The sequence below is a fragment of the Dicentrarchus labrax genome, unplaced genomic scaffold, assembly GCF_905237075.1.
Source record: "Dicentrarchus labrax unplaced genomic scaffold, dlabrax2021, whole genome shotgun sequence".
NCBI lineage: Eukaryota > Metazoa > Chordata > Actinopteri > Moronidae > Dicentrarchus > Dicentrarchus labrax.
The window spans coordinates 33,464,160-33,489,783 of NW_026136704.1; the positions used below are offsets into that span (position 1 = coordinate 33,464,160).

General features: G+C 42.5%; 3 protein-coding genes across 7 annotated transcripts; 1 reads left to right on the forward strand and 2 right to left on the reverse strand.

The window, feature by feature from the left end:
• The first annotated feature begins 160 nt into the window (after positions 1 to 160).
• On the forward strand, positions 161 to 9,080 carry LOC127362985 (uncharacterized). Its single transcript, XM_051399416.1, has 3 exons — positions 161 to 314; positions 7,480 to 7,608; positions 8,051 to 9,080. The coding sequence occupies exons 1-3, from the start codon at positions 303 to 305 to the stop codon at positions 8,219 to 8,221; spliced, it is 312 nt and encodes a 103-aa protein (XP_051255376.1). The 5' UTR covers positions 161 to 302; the 3' UTR covers positions 8,222 to 9,080.
• A 172-nt stretch (positions 9,081 to 9,252) lies between these two features.
• On the reverse strand, positions 9,253 to 14,658 carry LOC127362965 (macrophage mannose receptor 1-like). The gene is made up of 6 exons (XM_051399386.1): positions 14,589 to 14,658; positions 12,535 to 12,585; positions 11,964 to 12,335; positions 11,070 to 11,450; positions 10,893 to 10,990; positions 9,253 to 10,422 (listed from the first exon to the last, which is right to left on the reverse strand). The coding sequence occupies exons 2-6, from the start codon at positions 12,569 to 12,571 to the stop codon at positions 10,261 to 10,263; spliced, it is 1,050 nt and encodes a 349-aa protein (XP_051255346.1). The 5' UTR covers positions 12,572 to 12,585; positions 14,589 to 14,658; the 3' UTR covers positions 9,253 to 10,260.
• Positions 14,659 to 16,639: 1,981 nt separating this feature from the next.
• Positions 16,640 to 24,053, reverse strand: LOC127362971 (ribonuclease inhibitor-like). 5 transcript variants are annotated; one of them, XM_051399395.1, is made up of 5 exons: positions 23,945 to 24,053; positions 23,545 to 23,694; positions 19,622 to 19,724; positions 18,206 to 18,276; positions 16,640 to 17,192 (listed from the first exon to the last, which is right to left on the reverse strand). In XM_051399395.1, the coding sequence occupies exons 1-5, from the start codon at positions 23,959 to 23,961 to the stop codon at positions 17,183 to 17,185; spliced, it is 351 nt and encodes a 116-aa protein (XP_051255355.1). In that variant the 5' UTR covers positions 23,962 to 24,053; the 3' UTR covers positions 16,640 to 17,182. The 5 variants fall into 5 exon arrangements, 3 of the variants coding, with proteins under 3 accessions (XP_051255355.1, XP_051255354.1, XP_051255356.1); XM_051399394.1 differs by lacking the exon at positions 19,622 to 19,724 and having other exon boundaries at positions 18,206 to 18,382; positions 23,945 to 24,052; XR_007884610.1 differs by lacking the exon at positions 16,640 to 17,192 and having other exon boundaries at positions 18,233 to 18,382; positions 19,124 to 19,724.
• Between the last annotated feature and the right edge of the window lie 1,571 nt (positions 24,054 to 25,624).

The following is a 25,624-nucleotide window of genomic DNA, read 5'->3' on the forward strand; positions in this document are numbered from 1 at the left end:
TAATTATATTATGTTATATTAATTGATATAATTATATTAATATATAATATATTAATGCTGCAGTGAAACCCCCGAAAACTGCCCCCACAACCCTGCAGGGGCAGATAGAGCCGGGGTGGGGCTGATAGCAGCGGACACACAAAGACACTTTAAAGACAAACAGTGTGTGTGTGTGTGTGTGTGTGTGTGTGTGTGTGTGTGTGTGTGTGGGAGGACTCAGTGACTCTCAGCAGTCTCACTGTGTGAACCTCCGGCAGTCTCTCGGTGTCTCTCGGTGTCTCTCGGACTCTGAATCCGCTCTCATGGCGACCAAGGTAAGACGATCCGAACTCTCAGCTGCGGACTGATCGATCACTATCGATCACTATCGATCAGTAATCGGGGGTCGGCAGCAGCAGCAGCAGCAGGAGGAGGAGGAGGAGGAGGAGGAGGAGGAGGGGAAATGTCGCTTTGATTGTTAAAATTGTTCCGAATTAAAGTTTAAACGCTTTCCAGGATTTATGATCTAAAGGATTAAAAACATGAATTTAATTAACGAGTTTATTAATTAGCGGCGCAATTAAACAGAAATCTAATTAAAACTGATCTCAGGTCGGCAGCACGGTGCGTTCAAATACACCGAGGAGAGTCCGTTCATACATTAAAGTTCTCCTCACTAACTCAATCTATTACAGACACATAAGTGCTCATCTGCAGACAACTGATGGACGGCAAACACATGTGGACACAAGTGTGTGGACACCTGGACACACAGGTTGGGCGTGGCTGCACACAGTCCACATTGTACAGTGTGTGTGTGCAGTGTGTGTGTGTGTGTGTGTGTACAGTTTGTGTGTGTGTGTGTGTGTGTGTGTGTGTGTGTGTGTGCAGTGTGTGTGTACAGTGTGTGTGTGTGTGTGTGTGTGGTGCAGTGTGTGTACAGTGTGTGTGTGCAGTGTGTGTACAGTGTGTGTGTACAGTGTGTGTGTGTGTGTGTACAGTGTGTGTGTGTGCAGTGTGTGTGTGCAGTGTGTGTGTGTGTGCAGTGTGTGTGTACAGTGTGTGTGTGTGCAGTGTGTGTGTGCAGTGTGTGTGTGTGCAGTGTGTGTATGCAGTGTGTGTGTGTGCAGTGTGTGTGTGTGCAGTGTGTGTGTGTGCAGTGTGTGTGTGCAGTGTGTGTGTGTGTGCAGTGTGTGTGTGTGTACAGTGTGTGTGTGTGTGCAGTGTGTGTGTACAGTGTGTGTGTGTGCAGTGTGTGTGTGCAGTGTGTGTGTGCAGTGTGTGTGTGTGTGCAGTGTGTGTGTGCAGTGTGTGTGTGTGTGTGCAGTGTGTGTGTACAGTGTGTGTGTGTGCAGTGTGTGTGTGTGCAGTGTGTGTGTGCAGTGTGTGTGTGTGCAGTGTGTGTGTGTGCAGTGTGTGTGTGCAGTGTGTGTGTGTGCAGTGTGTGTGTGTGCAGTGTGTGTGTGCAGTGTGTGTGTACAGTGTGTGTGTGTGTGTACAGTGTGTGTGTGTGTGCGCAGTGTGTGTGTGCAGTGTGTGTGTGCAGTGTGTGTGTGCAGTGTGTGTGCAGTCCCTCCAGGAAGTGTTTGAACATGTTTAAAGCTTTATCACATCACTTTATTATAAAGTTCATAGGTCGGCTTTGTTTTGTCTCTTGTGGTCGTTTTTTGTTTATTTGCTTGTTTGTTGTTTGTTGTGCAGAGAGTCAGTGAATGTAGTGATGTCAGATTAAATGCTAAAGGCCAGGATCATTTATTATATTTAATAGTTATTAACAACATTTTAGATGATTTTAGATTAGAAAACGAGACAAAGCTACTTCCTGCCATAAATATGAACTAATAGTTTTCAGTGTCTGTACTTCCGGGGTCCCGCAGGCTTTACTTGTTGCAGCAGAGAATGATTCACAGCAGCTTTTCTAAAAAACTGTCAATAGATGTTTTTATGTATAATTAAAAATCAAAGGCAACTCATTCCACTGAGAATAACAGCTCTAGTATTTTGGGGACATGGGAAACTACAGTGATGGGACAAAACTGCAAGGTCGCACAGAATTCATGCTGATTGGTTGAATTTGTGTTCATTTCTGCAACTTCCTGGAGGGACTATCTGACCGATCCCAGTTGATTCTGCACAACCATTACGTCCAATCCCTGCAACCTGTACGCCACCTGAAACCACCTCCCGAGGGTCCTACACGTCACTCACTCAGCCACAGCGTACAGCTGTCTAAATACACTTTATCTCTTCTCATACGTCTACACTGCACGTGAACTGAAGACTATGTCCCGCTCCTGATGTGTCTACCTGGGAGTAGTACATGGGTGTGACAGCTGTAACTTCCTTATTGTGCATTAAAGTCCCCATGAAGCAGTTAGGGAGGGACATGTCGTGGATATGTTTAATATATCCACGACAATATCTATCTATCTATCTATCTATCTATCTATCTATCTATCTATCTATCTATCTATCTATCTATCTATCTATCTATCTATCTATCTATCTATCTATCTATCTATATTGATTGGCATTTACAGCAGCCAATAGCAGCTAGCACTATGAGCTAGTGTCAGTGTCTACTGTCCAGTGAACACAGCTGGACCTCGGAGGCTGTGTTTGATCCCGGTCCGGCTGCTGAGCCCGGTTCTGTCGCACGCTAACGGCAGATATACTTCCTGTCAGTGTTGGACAGATACTGGAGGACAGGAGACAGAGCAGATACACACACTGATTCTGACTTCATGGAGACTTTAATGTTCAGATCTTCTCCTGTTAAGACGTCCTGCAATAGGATCGATATCGTCTGTCACCCTGCAACTGAACAGCAGATCAACATGATTGAACTCATTTGTATGTTGTGACGCGTTGATGCTGTTTGAAAAGAGACGTTCAGCCCAGTTGTTGCTCTTCGGGCAGAAGTTGAGAACATTTTGAACCTTTGAGGAAAAGTTTGATTTAATGTGAACACCAGCAGCTGTTCTGACATCAGGCAGATTTCTGTTGAATCCTGGCGGAGCAGCTCTGCAGCCGCCGCCCTCTTTCACAACAACAGTCAGTCCTCAGAGAGCAGCTCGGTCTGATCTCATTCAGCTGTTTCACTGTTAAACTGCATGCAGCACCAGAAAACAGCTGCTCAGAGGGGCCCCTCAGACGCCAGGGGCCGGCGTTTTGTTGTCATAATTTCAGTATTTAAAGAGAAACTCCCTCAAATTCCAACTCTTGTGAGTGGGGAGGGAATTTGGCAGACACTGGATGTGAATGTGCTGTTGGGAGCCCTAGATTCCAAATCTGAGGATTGTGAGGGCCTGTAACAGATTGTGATAGAGTTAGAGATAGTTGAGGCAGAGCAGCCGGAGAACGTCAGAGAGAAAACCAGACAGTATTCTCTCCATAAACTATGATCCAGTTTGTGATAAAGTTGTGTGTTTGTACAGTAAACAGTGAGCTCCGGTAGCAAGCTTTGCTGTTAGCTAGTTGAAGATGTCAGGATATTATTGGTTGAGAGCGTCACATTTTGTTTTACAGGAAAACCACCATTGCTATCAGCAAGAAATTCATTATATCTGAACTTTAAACTCACAGCTGTAATCAATTGTCCACATGTGGCCCTAATCCTCCTCCGTACAAATGAAACCCCGGTGTGTAAACAGTATTTTATCTGCTTACTGTTTGAATGCTGATTTCCCTCCTACAAAATCAACACTGACAGTCTGAGTACTGCTGTTCACAAACTGCAGACTCACTTCTCAAACTGCTAACACATTACACACAAAGCAAATCAAACTGCTAACACTATAAACCAACTGCTGTAACTCAAAGGCCTCTTTATGTCTTATAAGTAAAAATCAGCTGTAAATAATATAACTGTGTAACGCAGCTACAAGGAAGTTTTATCATTTATTAGTTTGTGTTGATTCTGGTGGCCCCCTGTGGTCTAAAGTGGTAGTATTTCTACTTCCTTGTTTCATTGATTTTAAGTTGAATGTGACCCAGTGGCACGCATTAAGAAGAACTATATAGAACTACAATATATTCATTTCCTGAAGAAAGAACAGAAGATGCAAAATAAAGGAGATTAGAGTCTGATTCTTTGCAGTTTACAGCAGTCACACAATTAATGTCAAATTATTGGTCTAACCCTAAAACTAAAACTTATTAATAAAGTTAGTATTAATAATATGATTACTGTTACTATTATATGAATCAAATAGGGTGTACAGACATCTGCCCTGTATCTACAGCATTGACCTCTACCCTGTATCTATAGCACTTAGGAACTTTTGCACCTTATCCTACAAAACTGACGAAAAAACATTCTGTTAAAACCTTTTCCATGTGAACGATATTCACTTTTCATATTCAGCATCTACAGCTGGTCAAATTAAAATGACATTGCATGATTTCTGTGATTATTTATTAATTTTCTTTGCTGAAAACCATTGTTGTGAGCATGGTTGTTAACAATCCACTGGCAATGAGATTGACCCCATTCCCTTGTAAAGATTAAAGAATCCAGAGCATTAATGGAGGAAAAAGTTTAAAGACGTCAGAGCTGCAGGTCGCAGCTCGTCATCACTGGAGTCACTGAGAGAAACCGTTTAGATTTAAAACTCATAATAATTACATGAATTCTGTTTTTTTGCTGTAAAAAAAAACCTGGTTTTCCAGAAGAACTTTCCACAATGAGGAGATCAACAGAAGAGCTGCTTTACTTCAGTAAGGACGGAGATATACTTGTTTTATAGTTATAATCTGCATTATCCCAAATGTTTCCAACAATGTTCAAACTCAGTCGCCTGTCGATGGCGTCATATCCCCTTTGTGCCTGCGTCAGCGTTGTGGTTGTCTGCCAGAAGCTGTCATACATTGACTGTTGATCCAGTCTGAAGCCACATTGTTACCATCCACTGTTTAGATCTTGGTGCTTTTTAACTCTAGATTTGAACCGGATGAAGGATTTTAGTCATCGGACGTCTGGATCTTAAGTTATCAGAGAAACAAGCTGAGCTAACGTTAGCAGCAGCTCGGCTCGCAGCCCCTCCGGGACGTCCTTTGTCTGTCCAACAGCGTGGGAGAAGCAGTGATTGTTAAGGTGGAACTGCTTTATTCAGTGTGTTTAAGGTGGAACTGCTTTATTCAGTGTGTTTAGTGGTTTTAATCAGCGGGTCTGTTTGTGTTGGAGAGGAGGAGACCTCTGTGGATCATTGGGCTCCCGGTAGAAACCTCCTGAACCATGAACACTGAAGGAATCCTAACCGGGAGAAGCTGACTGCAATGATGGTGATAAATAATATAGAAAAGGGACCAAAGATTGAATCGAGGTGCTGATCACTGGTAGTAGACTTGAGAGCAGGAAAAAGAGTGTGTCTGCACTTTATCTCTCTATTATTTAGCTGATAACATTCAGGCTTCTTCAGGCACTGATATCTTAAATAGGTCACACCCTACTTACACATCTGATGGTCATTAGACAATCATGTTCCACCTTTAGGATGAGTCACAAACAATCAATTATTTCAACAAAATAACGAGAACAGCATCACATATACAGATTTAAATTACACTATGTTTAAGTGTTAATAGACACCTATCTAGATATACGACTTTATCTAAATATCTAATGAAAAGAGGTATATTATATATATAATTTAATATTGTACATTTAAAATTGTCATATTTTGAAAATGTAATCCAAAGTTTAATATAAGTGTCATCTAATTACACATTTTTAAAAGTGTAACCTGGTTTATATAATAATTATTGTTAGATATTTACATGTAATCAGTTACTGTCCAACACACCTGGACCTGTACTTACTGCACAGGTTGAATCAATGATTAACTTTAACTGTAACACTCAAACATTACCCCTGATTCTGATTGGCTGACAGGAACTGCAAAGATCCTGTGTGGACATAATCACTCACTCTGTGATAGTAAGTGTCCCACCTTTAAATAATAAGAGTAGTCATTGGGTAACACTGAGGAGGATCTATTGCCAGAAATGGAATATAATATTCATAGGTATGTTTTCATTAGTGTATAATCACCTGAAAATAAGAATCGTTTTTTTACTTTTGTTACTTTGGAAAAGTGGTTAAACGGAGGGTGAAGCAAGGGAGTTGCAATCTGCAACTGCACCACTAGATGGCAGTAAATCCTAAACACTGGATGTTTAATGCAAATTTTATCACACTCTCCAGGATTTTACAGCTTTTGTAAAACAAAAAGTGATGTATGTGATGTTTTTTTTGCAATGAAATTGTTAGAGAAAGTGAAAACTACAAAAATAGCTTGTTTCAGTGACAATAAAATCTGTAGTAGTTTGGAGACATAGTTAAGGGTTCAACGTTTTACAATTATTGGTTAAATTTGTGGAAAAGTTGCAGTGATTGGACAAAATTGCTCCTTCAATGGAGTCCCCATGTTGAACCGCGATGTTTCTATGGTAGCCCAGAACGGACAAACCAAACACCGGATCGAGGGACTTTTGTGTTTTTTGCGTATTTCGTGGCCACCGTAGTTTCACCTTCCCGCTTGGAAGCAGAGGATGAAGTGATGGAGTTGCAATCTGCAAAGTACTATACAAATTTGGGTATTATAGTATTATATACACATCCAATTATTGAACAACTTTAATTAGTTTGCAGATTCAGATTAAAAATACTAAATATAATCAACAAATAAATGATGATGTAATATTATGGGTAGCACACAAAGTCCTTAAAATTAGAGTTAATGCATCAATAATTATAATCCAGTCATATAATATATATATTTATATTAATGTGGTATGAGTACTTCTTCCACCGCTGCTCTTGATACCAAACACAGTTAGGACTGTTGCTGAAGGGCATTCTGGGAACTGTAGTAAACGTCAGGCGGATGCAGGTCGAGTGAAACAGGCTCTGATCTGTTGAGAAATACCTTCAGCTCAGGCAGTAGATGCTGATCGCTGTTAGGAATTCTTCAGATTCCAGCTGCAGAGAGTTTCTGGAAACAAACATCCAGTGATGGATGTGATAACGTAACAAACATTACTCTGAAATGCACAATGAGTACTTTTACTGTTGCTTCTGTTTGTGTATTTTGGTGTTAATACTTTTATACTTTTAAAGTTACAATCATTAAGATGTCAGTGCTGGTTGGTTAACAGCAAATACAGTTTAATACTGATCCTTTCTGGGTGCGGCCAAACAAACAAAACCAGACAATAATTGACCTTTTTCATTGTGTGAGTAAGCTGCAGGGCACACTGCATTTCCTGTAACTACTTCATAATAAAAGTCAACTCACCAGTCAAATGCTTTTAATGTGAAACTGCAGCAGCAGGAGAAGTTTTACTTCATACTGAAAATATCCACAGAGACCCAGTTCTCTTACTGAAGGGAAAACTGATGATCTGATCCCAAAACATTCACAGGATTTGTACAGTTTGGTACTGATTATTGATTATTGATTACTGATATTGATTGCCTGTGTTTGGCTGCTGTCTCAGTACTCAGATTTAGAGCTGGCCATCAACACGTTGGTCACGGAGTTTCATAAAGCTGCAGATGACGGACCGACCATGAACACCACACAGTTCCAGACCATGATCTCCAATCAGCTGCCGGGATTTGCCAAGGTACACACTGTGACATCACAGCTCATCCTCCAATCACAACACACTTCACTCTCTCTGGCAATGAACACACTCAGTTAAATTTTCTACGGAAGCCATGAAAGGCAAAACATTTAAGTTTTTAATTTTTCCAGCTGTTTTCAGCCAGTTTTCACAGCTGGAAAAAAATATTTTAAGCTTTAAAAAAAAGGGGATTATATTTTGAAATTAAAAATTATGTTTTCACCAGCATTTCTTTTTCTCATGATCAAGTTTAAATGTTTTCATCTGTTTTCAGACAGTTTTCACAGGTGGAAAGTAATTAAAAGTTTTGAATAAAAAATTTTTCACGTGCCTTTCAGTGATTCCGTACAGTTCTGAACTTTCTCATGGTCCCGGGTTATAATTTAAGGAGCAGCAAACCCGACGTGGCTCACTGTGCTCACTTCCTGTTTCCTGTGTTCAGACGGTGGACAATGAGGACGGTCTGGCTCAGGTTCTGCAGCAGATGGACGTCCAGAGCGGTCAGAACATCTCCTTCGAGAACTTCTGGACTCTGATCAACAAACAGGCCATCCAGCTGTTCGGAGCCACACACAAAGAGAAGAACATCAAGTGCAACTGCCTGCTGCAGTGAAACCTGCATCACTGACACATCTGAGCCTGGAACCACTACACCTGTCTGACCACAGGGGGGCGCTGCAGGACAACAGTCAGACTAGTAGATGCACAGAAGAAATGTTTCACTGATGATATTCACAGATTGTTGAGTTGTGTTATCGAACATGTTTGAGTCTGAATGTACGGAGGACCAAAATGACTAATCAGAAAATAAAATATATAATGAATTAATTGATGACTGGAATGTAATACACTGAGAAATAGGCCAATAACATTGAAGATGTGAAAGTAGAATTCATCAAACTGGAAAAAATCTTGAGAAATAAATAAATAAAATACTACAAAGAGAAGGAAGGAAATGAAATAAAATAAATCAATAAGGAGCATAAGAAATATCCACAAAACTACAAAATAATAACATTTGTCAAAAATTAATTAATGAAATTCTCAAGAAAATCGGAAAATAAATGAAAAGAAACAAAATAACTTTAGAAATGATTCGGTAAATTGTGAGAAACAGAAACATGAGAATAATTTTATACAAATAGTTTCATTTATTCATTTTCCAATAAATCAGGTTTGGGCCTCTGTACACAGGCTTTAACTTAATTATGAGTTTAATGACTGCATGCTTACAAGTTAAAACATGATAAAACATTTTTACTACTAAAATTTTGTCACTTTGGGCTTTAAAATTCTGTTTTTATTGACATTTCTGAGCTCATTTATAAGCTGATAAATGCTGTTTTGATACTAACATGTGACTTTTATATTCAGTCTGGATGTTTTTTAAAACCCTCTGAGCTCTGATGATGCAGTTTATGTTCTCTCTGTGAATAAAACAAAACCACTTTTGATATAAGGAACCAATCAAAGTGTGTTCAGTGAATTATTTGATAGGAATAAAAAAAAGGTTGATGGATGGAAAATAATCAGCAGATGAATCCATAATGAAAATAATCAGTTGGAGTTGAAAATGAGCTGAAATCCTGCTTTTACATGAAAGCATGAGAATAATATAATTATGTCATAAATAATAAGCAAACATTAGTTTTGTATTTGTTTATTTACTTACTCTCCAGGTCCAGTGCACATTAATAATCATTGTTGTAACGTTATTATACATCTATAGTGCCTGAACAGATATTATATATTCACCCTACAAACAAAATAAGATCAAAAAACTGTTTAATATAATAAGAAATGATAGTTTATAGGCATTCAGACAAATAATAAAAGATAAGGCATCAGAAGGCTCGTGTTTGGTTTGTGAAAACGTCTCGTTCTAAGGTAACAACAACACAACGATTCTTATTCTCAGCTGATTGTACACTAATGAAAACGTACCTATGAGTATTATATCCTATTGAACATGACATCACTGTGTCGCAGATGGAGGACAGGAAGTGATTTTCTACACTGTCACAAACTATCAATGTTGGTTTTATTTACGGCCGCTCAAATCGATCAAACTGAGAAACCACAAGGAGCATTTATTGATGTTTTTGTTCATAAAAAAGAAAAATGAAAGAAATTGACGGAGAAATAACAAACCAACATCTTGTGAGAACCTCTGTGGACGGGGCAGATATTCAGCTCTTCAGCTCGCTGTCAGACCCTTTCTGACGGGAACTGAATGTAACATCGATCTATTCTCTCTTCAAAGCCACCAGACTCCACTGACAAAAAGAGAGACAGAGTTTCTGGTCTACCGCTGCCTCCGTCCTTAGTGACAAATGTTAACATGTTAAATCACCAAATTCACACAATAATAATCACCAACCAGTGGACGCAGCGGTAGAGCAGAAACTCTGAGCAGAAACTCAGATTGTTGTGATTTTCTCTCTAATATTGTTTTAAATGAGCTCAGACTTTCCTCCGTTTCATCTATTCTGCCTTCACTTCCTGTCCTCCATCTCTACAGATCCTCCCAAGTGTTACACACTGGACCTTTAAGGTAGTTTTAGACTTTATCTTTAAGCAAACATAAGTATATAGGAAACAGAAACAAGATCACAAACTAAATCAGAAATGATGAATATCAGCCAATAACAATCAGTTGATTTGAACTGTTGAACTGTCACAGAAATCTTCGTCCTCCCAGTCAACAGGGGGCGCTGTCTCCTCCTCTCTGTGGAAAATCCTCCCATCAGACTGCCTCCTCCAACGCAGCTTCACCTCCTCTCTGATCCCTCCATCCTGCAGTTTCTGCTCCAGCTGAAAGTTTACAGACATCAACGTCACTTTATATCGACCACTATGATTGATTATTGACAGTCAGCAAACCGTTTTAATGCCAGATAAATGATGCATGAACTGATTTCTGAAACAGGACCCCCAGTTTGAGATGATTTTGATGTCCAGAAGAAATGAAAAAGTCCTTTCTAACCCTTTAAGATCACATCTCTAGTCATATTGTACCTCCACTGAACAATGTATGCTGTGTATTCTACACAGAGCAGAGCCGAGAGATGCTTCTGGTAGCGACAGCAGCGGAGCGAGAACGAGAAATGTCTGATATTCTCCAGCTGCTCTGCCTCATCTCCGCTAACTGCTAATGTAGCTGCTGTTAGCATGCAATGGAGCCGCCTGTCCATCTCACATTTACTTGTGAAGTTCTAACTTCTCCTGTAAAGACACAAAGATCTACTGTAATAAAAGACAACCATCAGGAAGTGTCCTCTGACCTGCTGCAGGATGGCGTCTTGCAGCATCGGGTCATTCAGGTCTGCAGATCCTCCGCTCAGCCGAACCTTCACCAACCTCATCGCTGACTGTCTGACATCTGCAGAGGAAAGAACTCTGATGAACACAGATCAGACCGGATGGATCCGGCTCTTCAGAAACTCTGAGCAAGGACTCACCACTGTAACAGAGGAAGGGGTGTGTATCATCGCATTGCGCACTGTGCCAGTCAACTGAGTCCACCATCACACAGTCTTCTTTCTCTTTGGGCTGGTCAGACGCCCACTGCCGGTAGGAGCCACCGCTCCCGTCAGACCACACCCACAGCTGTCTGTACAAACCGAACCAGGCGAGATCCTCACTGTCATCCTCACTGTCATCCTCACTGTCATCCTCACTGTCGTCGTCAGGGTCAGTGGTACTCTGCAGCAGACTGGAGATCTGCTCGTTCTCCTCCTTACTGCTGATGCTGCTCAGGTCTGTGTATTTTGTCTTGCAGTACGTCTGACCCTCTGACCAGGTCATCAGCTGCTTCACCAGGATGTGTTTGTCATATTCAGCTGAAAAGGTGAAGATCAGACGAAGGATTATTTACTTTAAATAAACTTTTTTCACGTTAGAATCCTGCAGATATTTTCAGTCACAACAGGACCGACAACCTGACAGGTCGGTTACCTGCCTCAGTGCCAGGCAGTGACCTTACAGGGCTTTCATACATAAAGCAGACACATTAAAGAGGTACTTTTATGACTGTACTGTGATAATATCACTGCTGCTGGTCATGTTCAACTCACCCTCTACTGTTTTAATTCTGCCTGAACCATATGAGTCCGGTGCTGACACAGAGTGGACAGTCTGACACGTTTCTATAAAACCAGAGTTAACTTCCTCTAATCAGAGTTTCTTAGTATTCTCCAGGAGGTCAACCAGTGTTAACATGGCTGCACTCTTATACAGCTGCTCATCGCTGAGTAAAACTCTGTCCTCTGTATACGTTTCATTTCCATCTTCACGTGCGGATGCTCTGACTTTCTGCCCAAAGAGAAACCAAACTGAAAACCCCTCAGACTCACCGCTGTAACACATCACGTGATGTTCAACTCCACAGTCTATGGCAGACCACTCCCCAAGTCCAGATATGGTCACACACTCCTGGAACCTCGGTTCTTTGTCAGCCCAGTTGGTGAACCGGGTTTGCACAGAATCGCTCTGGTCCCAGTGAGACCATTTCCAGCCACTGTCGTTTAAAGAGAGTCCGATCCAGAACTTTCCACTCTGCATCGTCTGTATGGCTTCATTGTTGTTGGTTGGATCCTGGATGGTGGCGAGGTCGGTGAACGTTTCCCTGCAGTAACGCTGAGCTTCAGTCCAGGTGGTCTTTGTATCGACGGCGTGGAAATATCTGATGACATCGTCAGTGTGGAGGTGACAGACCAACACACAGCCTGACAGACGACACAGCAGACAAACAAACTCTCTGAAAACAAATACGGCCACTTGTGGCGCTGTTAACAGCTCTTTACTGACAGTGACATATAAAACCTTTAAACTTTTCTGTGTAGTTTGTGTTTTTATTGTTTAACCACATTTTATTTTAAATAAAGTTTGCGTTTAGATCAGAGCGAAGGAGGCAGGTTTACAGACCTGACAGCAGCAGGAAGACCAGTCCTCTTCTCTTCATGGCTGCAAATCTGTCTAGACATCAGTCATCAGTCATCAGTATCAACAGCAACACCAACGTCATCAATAATCCCAATGAAACCACAGCTGGATTCGAACTCAATACATTTACTAAAGCACACATTTGAGCTACTTGTAAGTAAGTATTTCCATTTTATTCAACTTTGTTCTGCACTGCATTTGTCAGCCAGCTTTAAGATTACAGTTCTTAATCCCTTTCATGTCTAGTGAGCAGTAAAATGCAACAATCCCATTAATGCAGCAGTAATATTCATCCAGAAACATCAGATATAGCAGCACAACATTTAACTGCTACTACTTAACAATCTATTAACACTAGAAACACCAACTTTAGATTATATGTACCTTTGTTTCAGTAAAACATTCCCCCGGTCCTTGACTTTCCTAAAAATGTGTTATGTACCACGATTATTGTTAGAAATTGTAAACATAAAGCCAAATTTGACCAATATACCTGGAAGCACCAGCAGGTCTAATTGTATGTTGCTATTGGCAACGCCTTTAATCTACTGTGAGTGATAGAGCTGCTAACCTTCAATATGAACAATAAAAATATTATCACCCTCCCTCCAGTCCACAGCTTCACCTTATTTTTATTTAAATTACTATTATTTTGAGTTGTTTCATATCAGCTTAAACTAAACTTCATATGAAATAAAAACAATATTTTATTTTTAAAAACTGTATTTCATTTGGCACAAAATCCTTGCAAAGGTCGATAGTGACAGTTGATAAGCAGAGAGCAGGTTTCAGGGTTTTACTGGCTGCAAACAACAAATATGATATAAAATAATAAACTGCTGTTTTTGGTAAGTATGATGTAAGTAATGGAAATATCTTCAGAATATTGAGCGTTATTGTACTAACTAAACGTTGAAACAGCCTCCTGTCAGATGATAAAACCAGCAATGTTTGAGAGCTCTGATTTAAATGATATACTGTGAATGTATATATTATATTATAGCCTTTATACTCTATACAGTCGCCTTCATGATCAAAGTGACAATTAGGGAGGGGGTCGCAGACACACAGTGGTAGAATTCCTCTAATATTTCTATGATAGGTCAGTAGCGTCTAACAGAATATTTTAAGGCAGATATATTTAGATATATACTGTATACACTCAATATATATCTATATCTAAACAAATACAATTATTCACATGAGTAGATTAAAACAAAGTCGATGCAAAAACGAGAATACACTCAAAATCTGCAATCTTGTGTGCGTCTGTGTGCACCCAGAGCTCTATGATATTACTTCATATTAATACAGGGCAGACAGAACAGGAGGCTGTTGGAGGAAAGGAAGAGAGGAAGTTGGAATATCTCACAGACCGACTGACAGAGTCAGATTTCAGCATCATTTGATCTGTTTATTGTCATTAAATCACAGAAGACTCTGTGTATTTTGGGCTCATACCGTCACAGTGAGATGGATTAAAGGGCAAATGTTCAGCTCACATTACTGCCGTGGTCATTTGTATCAATCATTACCCACACAAGGAATGTGAGCCCAAAACCCGCTTTGTGTTTGGTGTAAATTGTACCTGTGCTAGTGTTAATCAGTCCCTCCAGAATAATAACGTAAATTCAACCAAACCCTGGGATTTCTGCACCACAACTTCTCCAGAAATTTGACCAGTTGTTGTAGTTTTTTGCACAAAATGTTTCACATCCTTGTTACTAGTCCGCATTCTATTCTCACTGGAACAAGTTGCCTTTTAATTTTCACTTTCTCTGCAAAAAACATCACAACATGCATCACAATTGTTTTAGAAAAGCTTCCAATCCCAAAAAAAACACAAAATCCTGGAAAATATTCTTCAGGTTCATTGATAATGAAAATAATCTCTAACTGCATAAACTTATATGTAATTGACATGTATGAGAGTAAAATTATGTAATATAAAGAAATATGAGGCAGTGTAATAGTTCAGAGATTAATGTTGAGATATGATAATAACGTATAAAGTTGAATTCAGATGTGGAACATACCTGATGTGAGGAGGTTCAGTTGTGTGTTCAACTGTGAAACCCTCAAACCTTATAAAGATGTTGCTCCTCTTCCTCCTCCTCCTCCTCCTCCTCCCATTACATCGTCAACTCATCATGTACTCACTGTTACAATTGAAAGCTTCACTGGAGCGAAGTACAGCTGTGCTCACTCGTTTGGTTAAATGCTGCTGAGGGTCATTAGATTCAAATGGTTCAGTCAAATTTAAAGTGATATCAGATGTAAATGTGTATCAGGGAGCTCTCAGACTGACCTCTGTTAACCAAACCAGGATCAATTAATGATGAAGGTAAATGAGCTCAAAGCATGAAGCCAGGTGGACGCATCCGTCCAAAGTGTCTCACAGCGCTGCACATGTGTTCATACAGAGAGGACAGGCTGCTTCATTCAGACACTGATTGTGAGCAGCAGCATATAAAGAGGAAGGTTCGGACCAATGACAGGAAGTCTCACAGGCTGCTGTCAGAACCACCAAACAACGTTAGAAAGGGTGAGCAGAGAGAGAGAGAGAGAGAGAAGCTGATTCCTCACACACCAATCATCCATCAATGGCAGCCTAAGTTTACACATAATCCATGATGATGGCAAAGTAAAAAAATACACATTCAACAGCAAAAATAGCATATTCCAGTCCCTCCAGGAAGTTACAATCACAGCAATGAACACAAATTCAACCTGACAGCTGTTGCAGGTTTGTCCAGTCACTGCGACTGCAAATTGAACCAGTCGTAGTTTCCTGCTCTAAATGTTGAGTCATACGTCACCAAACTCACTTCCTCATTTCTCGTGTTGAAGATGCAGACATGTTGGACTTTCTCTGTGGAACTTTCTGCTGAAACTTTATTGTGAAAAATGTTTGAAACCACCAACAGGCATCACAATCTTGTTGCTGTAATCAGACATTACACGGAGGGGCTGATACTGTCAGTATTTTAGAGAATAATTATGTCTTATTAAGAGGACTCCCGCCCCCCCGGCTCCCCTGTAGTTGGCACCCTCTCTGTGTAAGTTCATGTTCACGTTGGACCGTGTTTCAATTAAAAACCTGGAGTCCTCTCCCCGAGTGCTACTGAGGCTCTTTTTGGTTTCTGTGTTGTTTTTACAAATAAAACTGAATTGTACAGTTGCCCGGGGCCCGGGGGGCCGGGGCCAGGAGCGGGAACACTGCAGACACATTTTATGTTTGTTTATATCAGAAAGGGTTCATTTCTATTGAGCCCGGGAGTGGACATAGAGAGAAAGAAATATATGTAGAAGACACCTCTGTCTCTCTCTCTCTCTGTCTCTCTCTGTCTCTCTCTCTCTCTCTGTCTCTCTCTCTCTCTGTCTCCAAGGTCTTGCTCATGGTGGTACTGTTGGGTCTCTGTAATTAATGTTATAAAGAGTTCGGTCTAGACCTGCTCTATTTGAAAAGAGTCCTGAGATAACTTCTGTTATGAATTGGCGCTATACAAATAAAATTGAATTGACGTGGTTTACTTAAAAAAATAAGATATGTTTATGCTCGCCCTCTCTCTCTGCTCACCTGCCCGTCGATCAGGTCTTCTCTTCTCCCTCATAAGAACCTGGTGCTGGCATTCAGTCCCTTCTGGATCGTTCCAGAGCTTTCACCCCTGAATACAATTCCTCATCTCAGCCCCAACGCCAGCCACCAGTTCACTTTCCTCATCATCATCAAAAAATAAAGCTCTTTGATTTCCACCAACCTGCCTGCAGTCTGCTTCTTGGTTCTGCTAATAGGCTCCATACATGGATGTGACACCAAGCATTAAGTGAATTGTTAAAACACTCTTTTGGTTTTAAAGTTTACATCCTATTATGTTACTGTATATGAGCACAGTTCCATCAGTAAACGCTGATGTCCTCACTCACATTACGGCTCCACCTCCAGGTTACACCACCCAGAACTCTGTAGTCATTGGGGCTGAGCCGAGCACTCGTCTGGAACAAGTATCCAGTACAGATAATATACTTTATTTTCAGTAGGAACATAAAATGTGGAAATATAAAGAGAGAAGAAATTATACAAACATTTTTTTGAAGAATATATTCTTTAATTGATCCGTGTTTTACTTATTGTTCTGTTCCTCTGTGATTATACAGAACTGTAATGATAATATGATTTCACTGAGAATAAAATACATTTACTGTTATGTTGTCATAAACACAACTAATCTTCAGAGTCACTTTGGGTTTTGTAGATCTGAATGAACTCCAGATCCAGGTCCAGGTCCAGGTCCAGGTGGAGCAGTCTCAGTGTGTCTGCAGAGACTGTAGACGGACAGAGCAGCAGCAGCAGCAGCTCCAGATACACTGATGATACTCTGTCACATGATCCAGAGGAACACACAGGGAGCTGATCTCAGAGCAGTTCAGACTGCAGCACTGAGAGTCGTCTCCACTGGTTGTGATTCCTCTGTCAGTCACTGCTGGATGAAGCTCTCCTCTCCACTCTACCTCCCAGTAACATGGCCCAGTCAGAGCTGATGCTGCTGCTTCAACCTCTCTGGATCATCAGGACACAGCGGATCCTCCAACACAACCTCCTTCCTCACCGCTCACTGTCTGACTGAGATCACTTCCATCTGAGGAGAGAAGGAGACAGAGGACAGCAGAGATAAATCAGTGTTTACAGAGACTCCCTCCATCAGCACATCCAGTATAAAGAGCAGCAGGGACTTCAGTCCAGTTCAGACCAGCAGTGGAGCGGCTGTGTAGCGTAGCCTGATTCCTTTCAGCTCTCATGTTAACGTATTGGAGTGAACACACTGAGCTGAAGCTCACAGACCTGCACACACTTTGGACATCAAGTCTGTTGACTCTGCAGATTTCACTGAAGTACACAGTGGAAATAAAGTGCTGAGAGTCCCTGAACGCATCATTACTGCAGAAACAGAGAGACATTCACTGCCCACTGGAATGATGCATTTACTGCTGTTAGGGTTCAAAGCTGATAAAAACCACAGTCTCAGTCACATTTGAATGTTTCATCTGAACTCTTACAGGACAAATGTGTAAATATTCAAACTATTTGGACAAACAAGAGACAAATGGACAGATATATATCTGATGTTAAAGGTCCTACATGTTCATACAAAGACTGAACAGCAACACATCAGCTGTGGGTACTGGACTCCAGCAGAGGTCCTGGTCTGTACAAAGACCACATGGTCACTAAATGTAATGATGCTTGTTTGCAGGCTTCAGTCAGACTGATCTCAGAGCTGTGACAAAGACCAACTGATCAGTTGTTTAGTGTAGAAATGAGAGAACAAACAGTGTGAGATCAGACTGGATGAATGAGGACCACTGTCTCTATACATCTTGTAATGCTGTCAGCTGGAATCCAGCTTTATTTCCTGAACACATGAACACAACAACAACAGTCGTCTTCACATCAACTCAAACACATGATCACAACAAGCTTCTGGCTCTCTGATTGGCTGACTGTTCTCTCTCTGTCTGTCTGTCTGTCCAATCCTGAAGCCTGTCCCCATTCTCCTCTCACAGCTTCACTGAGGAAAGCAGCAAATACTGGATCTGTGTTTAGTCCAAGACTGCTGGAACCAGCATGGACTGACTCAGACCCTCTACTGACCTCAGAGTCTGCAGTCTACAGTGTGGACTCTCCACAAGATCAGACAGCAGCTTCACATCTGGATCCTTCAGGTTGTAGTTGTAACTCAGGTCCAGCTCTCTCAGATGGGAGGGGTTGGACTTCAGAGCTGAGACCAGAGAAGAACAGCTGATCTCTGACAAACTGCAGTCACTCAATCTGAATAAAGAATAAAAGATGTGAGTTTAGAAGACAATGTTCCTGCTTGAAATCATTCAGTGTTTAATAATCTGTTCAGAGCTGAAGAAGGTTTAGAATGTACAAGTTTAGAAAATGGAAACTCCAAACACCTGAACCCAACAGGATGCAGGTTGCAAACTGTACGTCTGGACCTTTTAAATCAAACAAGTTATGAAAGATATTATTCCTGCAAATGCATTCAACATATCTTATATATACACTATATGGACAAAAGTATTCGGCCACCTAACCATAATACCAACAGTGACTGAAATTACATTGTCTTCAAATACATATACTTTAATATGGAGTTGGTCCCCATTTTGCAGCTATAACAGCTTCCACTCTTCTTGGAAGGCTTTCCACAAGATTTTGGAGTGTTTCTTTTGTGCCCATTCATTCTGTGGAGCATTTATGAGGTCAGGCACTGATGCAATCTCCGTTCCAGTCTATCCCAAAAGTGCTCGATGGGGTGGAGGTCAGAGCTCTGTGCGGGCCAGTCAAATTCTTTCACACCAAACTCATCAAACCATGTCTTTATGGACCTTGCTTTGTGCGCTGGGGCACAGTCATGTTGGAACAGAAAAGGGCCTTCCCCAACTGTTGCCACATAGTTGGAAGCATAGCATTGTCCAAAATGTCTTTGTATGCTGATGCATTAACATAGCCCTTCACTGGAGATAAAGGGCCTAGCCCAAACTGTAAAAAACAGTCCCATACCATTATCCCTCCTTTACCAAACTTCACAGTTGGCACGATGCAGTCAGGCAGGTAACGTTCTCCCGGCATCCACCAAACCCAGACTCCACCATCTGACTGCCAAACAGAGAAGCGTTATTCGTCACTCCACAGAACACGTTTCCACTGCTCCACAGTCCAGTGATGATGCGCTTTACACCACTACATCCGACACTTGGCATTGGACTTGGTGATGTAAGGCTTGCATGCAGCTGCTCAGCCATGGAAACCCATTCCATGAAGCCCCTGCCGCACAGTTTTTGTTTTTTCAGAAATACTGATACAATTGATTGATTGATGATTTTTTAACACACTGTAATTTAAAGCGTGCAATTTTCTTTCTAACATCAATCCAATCTGAGTGCAAACAGAGTCATTAGATTTGGTAGATATACACAGAGCAAACACATCAACTGTCTCCAGTCTACAGTTTGGACTCTTCAGTCCAGCAGACAGCAGCTTCACTCCTGAATCCTTCAGGTTGTTGTTGTTACTCAGGTCCAGCTCTCTCAGATGGGGGTTGGACTTCAGAGCTGAGACCAGAACTTCACAGTGAGTTGATGAGAGTTCACAGTCAGAAAGTCTGTGAATACAGAGAATATAACATTTAAAACAAACTCTGACGCTTTTATTATAAAAGCAGAAAGCAGAAGGTTGCTGGTTTGAAACTTGAGCTCCTCCCATCCACATTCAAAGTGTCCTTGAGCAACATAACGAACCCCAGATTGGTGCTTTGGACCAAAGTGTCCAAGTGACTGACATGTAAACATGATACAGATTTCATTTACAGGGTGCTGCATTGTATTTGTTAAACTTTATTCAGTGTGATGTTCAATGAGCTGTATCATCACTGTAGTTTGTAACTACACTGCTATGTGTTTACGTCAGTTATGTGTTTGTGTATTTTGTGTCTCTGATCTTATACAATAGAACATTTTATTATCACATATACAATCATACACAGTACAACATATAGTGAATCCTGTCCTCTGCATTTAACCATCCTAAGTACTAGGAGCAGTGGGCAGCCACTGTACAGCGCCCAGCAACCAACTCCAGATCTAAACCAGAGCCTTGGTCCAGGTCCAGGGCTCTGACTGGAGAAGTGAACCTAACATGTGTGTTTTGATGGTGGTGGACACGGAGCAGCCGGAGGAAACCCACAGAAACACGAGGAGAACATGCCAACTCCACACAGACAGGCTCTTCTTGCTGTTAGGCGACAGCGGTAACCACTGAGCCACCGTGTTATTATGTCACACCATCAGCTTCCTGTCTGAATGTGGTTTGTTGGTTTTCTTGTTTGTTTTGTTTAACTTATTCTTAACACAGAATGATAATATTAATTTCAATAATTAGTTATAAGGATAATATGGAAGTCGTATGTTGAGCATGTGTGTATCTTTACTAATAATGACGGCTTCAGCTTTAAGTTGCTTCATAATGTTCATCACATGTGGACTTACACAGCCTTTCTGCAGTTCTTCACAGCTGGAATCAGTCTCAATTGTCCCTCCTGTGTTGTGTTTCACTTCTTCAGGTCCAACTCATCCAGAACCTCCTCTGACATCTGCAGCATGATGGCCAGAGCTGAGCAGTGGATCGCAGAGAGTTCTTTCTTGGCTCTGTTCTCTGACTTCAGTAACTCTTGGATCTCCTGATGGAATGAGTGGTGGTTCATCTCCATCACACAGTGGAAGATGTTGATGCTTCTGTCAGGAGAGGACCGGGTCTTCTTCTTCTTCAGGTTGTTGATGGCTCTCTGGATGGTTTCTGGACTGTTGTCTGTCTGACCCAGCAGGCCTCTTAAGAGTCCTTTGTTGGACTCCAGAGAGAGGCCATGAAGGAAGCGAACAAACAGGTCCAGGTGACCGTTTTTACTCCTCAGGGATTTCTTCATTGTTTCCATCAGGAAAACGTCCAGAGATGAATCAACATATTTTTTTCCCCAGGAAACCCTCCAGTACCTCTGTGTTCCTGTTGGTGTAACAGTGGAACATGTAGACTGCAGCCCAAAACTCCTGAATGCTCAGATGAACGAAGCAGTAGACTGTTTTTTGGAATATCACACTCTCTCTTTTGAAGATCTCTGTACAAACTCCTGAGTACACCGAGGCCTCTGAAACATCAAGACCACATTGTTCCAGGTCTTCTTGGTAGAACATGATGTTTCCTTTCTCCAGATGTTCAAACGCCAGCCTCCCCAACTTCAGAAGAACCTTCCTGTCAGCCTCTGTCAGCTCCTGTGGACTCGTCTCATGTCCCTCATCATACTTCTGCTTCTTCCTCTTTGTCTGAACCAGCAGGAAGAGTGAGTACAGGTCAGTCAGGGTCTTGGGCAGCTCTCCTTTTCTGGTTTGTAGTCAACATGTGGTCCAGAACTGTGGCAGTGATCCAGCAGAAGACTGGGATTAGACACATGATGTGGAGGCTCCTGGAGGTCTTGATGTGTGAGATGATCCTGTTGGACAGATATTCATCACTGACTCTCTTCCTGAAGTACTCTTCCTTCTGGGCGTCAGTGAAGCCTCGTACTTCTGTTACCCTGTCAACACATTCAGGAGGGATCTGATTGGCTGCTGCAGGTCTGGAAGTTATCCAGACGAGAGTCAAGGGAAGCAGATTCCCCTTGATGAGGTTTGTCAGCAGCACGTTGACTGAAGACTTCTGTGTGACGTCAGACACAACCTTCTTGGTCTTGAAATCCAGTGAAAGTCTGCTTTCATCCAGGCCGTCAAAGATGAACAAAAGTTTACAGACAGCGAGCTGCTCTGCTGTGACCTTCTGTAATGTTGGATGGAAAACATGGAGCAGCCTGAGAAGACTGTACTGCTCATCTTTGATCAGGTTCAGCTCCCTGAACGAAAGCAGAACCACCAGACTGACATCTTGGTTCTCCGAGCCCTCTGCCCAGTCCAGAGTGAACTTCAGCACTGAGAAGGTTTTTCCAACACCAGCGACACCGTTCGTCAGATCAGTGGCACCTGATTGGAGTGTCATGGAGAGTCTCCATCTTGGAAGCTGTCTCAAGCTGCCAAACCTCATGTTGGGTATTAACCTCTTCACTCTGTCCCTCTGTGATGTAGAGCTCAGTGTAGATCCAGTTGAGGAGGGTTCCACTTCCTGTTTCATCAGTCCCTTCAGTCACACATTCACATCTCTTCTTCAGACTGATCTTATGATCATCTAAAACCTCCTGCAGACCACCAGAAAAACGTGAGAAAAGTTTGATTAATTTCATTATCAACATAAAAACAATCAATCTTACGATACCATTGGCACTAACACCAATAGATACTGTAGTAGATATTATTGATTGTAGATATTATGGTTGTAGATATTAGATGATCGTCGCAATGATGACTTTTCATCATTGCGTGAAAGTCAGGGACAGCACCGAAGGAGTGGCGGACTGGGGTGGTGGTTCCCCTATTCAAAAAGGGGGACCAGAGGGTGTGTGCAAAATACAGAGGCATCACACTACTCAGCCTCCCTGGGAAAGTTTACTCTAAGGTGCTGGAAAGGAGTGTCCGGTTGATTGTTGAACCTCTGATTGAAGAAGAACAGTGCCGGTTCCGTCCTGGTCGTGGAACAACAGACCAACTCTTCACTCTCGCAGGTGTCTTGGAAGGGGCCTGGGAATATGCCCATCCGGTCTACATGTGCTTTGTAGATTTGGAGAAGGCATATGACCGGGTTCCCCAGGATATCCTGTGGGAAGTGCTGCAGGAGTATGGGGTGAGGGGGTCACTTCTCAGGGCCATCCAATCCCTGTATTTCCAAAGCGTGAGTAGTGTCCGGATTCTTGGTCGTAAGTAACTTGACAGGATATCGAGGCGTAGTCGTGGGGGGGAGGGGCTGCAGTGTGGTGGGCTGAGGATTACATCGCTGGCATCATCTTCATCTCAGCTGAGATGGTTCGGGTATCTGGTGAGGATGCCTCCAGGACGCCTCCCGAGGGAGGTGTTCCTGGCACGTCCAGCTGGGAGGAGGCCACGGGGTAGACCGAGGACCAGGTGGAGAGATTACATCTCAACACTGGCCTGGGAACACCTTGGGATCCCCCAGTGAGAGTTGGCCGATGTGGCCGGGGAAAGGGAAATTTTGGGTCCTCTGCTGGACTTTCTACCCCTGTGAACTCTATCGATCTAATTCTATATTTTTCTACACTGCGTAGGAACCCTGAGAACGGCAGCGATCAGCTCCAGCGGGCGGATTGTGATGCAGTCGTGTCCGGTGGAATCTGGGACGAATGATTTCTCTTCATCACGAGTCATAAAATGTTTGTTCAATTGAGTCAGCAAATACAGTTTAGTAGGAAATTTAATTAAATCCAAAAAAACAAACATGGTATTGTCAGAGGAAAGTGAGTCATATAAATGAGTTTGTATCAGTGTTCTTACTGTGAGTCTGAGGGTCCAGGTCCATTACTGAAGACTACAGGAAGACCTTTGGACCGGTCACTCTTCATAGACAGACAGCTGGACACTACAGACTCTGCTCTGTCCTCCTCTTCCTCCACACAAACACTCATCTTCTGATCTGAAGTCAGTCTGAGAGTCAAACAGTAACACAGACAGTGAGCTCAGAAACAGAAATAGGAAACAACAAGTTAGTACACACACGCACACACACACACACACACACACACACACACACGCACTCGCACACGCACACGCACACGCACACACACACACACACACACACACACACTCACACACTCACACTCACACACGCACACGCACACGCACACGCACACGCACAGTAACAGTAACAGAATAATAATGTTGTATTAACACTCACCCTGCCTCAGCCTGCATGTTTCCTCCTTCTGCTGTCCACTCAAAATGGAGTCTGAACCAACTGAACACTTTCACTTTCAGGTTCCTTCCTGTTCTCTGGAACACGCAGTCATAGACAGTGTAGCTCCTCCCTTCTCCATTTACAGGAAATCACACGGTTTATCTGTGTGTGTGTGCGTGTGTGTGTGTGTGTGTGTGTGTGTGTGTGTGTGTGTGTGTGTGTTAATGATGAACTTAAATTATGTTTAACCCTTTCATACACAGTGCTCACTACAGTGGACAGCGATTTGTATATTCGTGGGTTTTGATGGTTTATTTGCACACACTGCCACCCAGTGGCCACTAGTGCATCATCCCACACACTGCCAGCCAGTGGCCAGTTGTTGTAAGTGAAGTTCAGGAATATCTGTCCAATCCTTCTACAGACAACTCCTTACACCACCTCTGATCCCCGGAGCATGTGGCAAGGTCTGCAACACATCACAGACTACAAACAGAAAAGTTGGGGGGTGTCAACCAGCAGAGTCACACTACCGGATAAGCTCAACGAGTTCTACGCTCGTTTCGAGGCCCTCAACACCAGCTGACAGGGAGAGATTCTGGCCACAAGGGCATACTGGACACACCACTCTCTGTGTCACCAGTAGAGGTGCGCTCCGCTCTGAGAAGAACAAACCCACGGAAGGCAGCTGGCCCAGATAATCCCCAGGCATGCACTCAGGGTTTGCTCATCAGAGCTGTTGGAGGTGTTGATAGACATCTACGCCACCACCATCATGTCCCTTCCAAAAAATGACACTGTGACCTGTCTTAATGACTATCGACCTGTTGCACTCACTCCAATCGTGATGAAGTGTTTTGAAAAGATAGTCATGACACACATTAAAAAGACCATCCCAGCCACCTTGGACCCCTTACAGTTTGCATACAGACAGAATCGTTCAACAGACGATGCCGTCTGTACGCTGCCATCCACACTGCCCTCACACAATTAGAAGGCAAAGACTTATGTACAAATTCTTTTCATGGACTACAGCTCAGCACTCAACACAGTCATTCCATTCAGGCTCTCTCAAAAGCTCTTCACCCTTGTACTGACACCCTCCCTCTGTAACTGGGTGCTGAACTTCCTCACAGACAGACCTCAGTCAGTCAGAGTTGGAAACTGGACATTAGGCATCAGAGCTGTGAGCACAGGGACCCCCCGGGGCTGCATACTGAGTCTCTACACTCTCTTTACCTACGACTGTGTGTCCTCCCAACACCTGCATTATAAAGTTTTAAGACGCCACGGCCATTGGAATGATCAGTGGTGGGGAGGAGAGAGTGTAAAGAAGAGAGGTGGCAGGTCTGGTGGCCTGGTGTCAGGAAAATAATCTCTCCTCCACCTCACCTGTTCTCACCACACCCACCAGCTCCTGAAGAAAGCCCAGCAGAGACTTTACTTCTTAAGAAAGCTGAGGAAATTCGGCATGGCAACCAAGATCCCCAGCATGTTCTACAGATGTAAAGTCGAGAGCATCATCACCAGCTCAGTTACAGTGTAGCAGCTGCACTGCTCAGGACAGTAAGGCTCTCCAGCGTGTAATAAAAACTGCACAATTCATCTCTGGAGCAGCTTTCCCATCACTACAGGACATCTACACAACCAGGGTCATCAGGAGGGCCCACAACATTATAA

Excerpts from the sequence above, each read along its gene's own strand:
- LOC127362965 (XM_051399386.1), bottom strand. The coding sequence starts at position 12,571 with ATGAAGAGAAGAGGACTGGTCTTCCTGCTGCTGTCAG. Across the intron at positions 10,991-11,069 it reads CCCCTTCCTCTGTTACAGTG|ATGTCAGACAGTCAGCGATG; the intron begins GTGAGTCCTTGC and ends TTTCCTCTGCAG. Across the intron at positions 10,423-10,892 it reads AAGACGCCATCCTGCAGCAG|CTGGAGCAGAAACTGCAGGA; the intron begins GTCAGAGGACAC and ends GTAAACTTTCAG.
- LOC127362971 (XM_051399394.1), bottom strand. Across the intron at positions 18,383-23,544 it reads CCTGGACCCTCAGACTCACA|ATTGAGTGACTGCAGTTTGT; the intron begins GTAAGAACACTG and ends TTCTTTATTCAG.
- LOC127362985 (XM_051399416.1), top strand. Across the intron at positions 7,609-8,050 it reads AGCTGCCGGGATTTGCCAAG|ACGGTGGACAATGAGGACGG; the intron begins GTACACACTGTG and ends TCCTGTGTTCAG.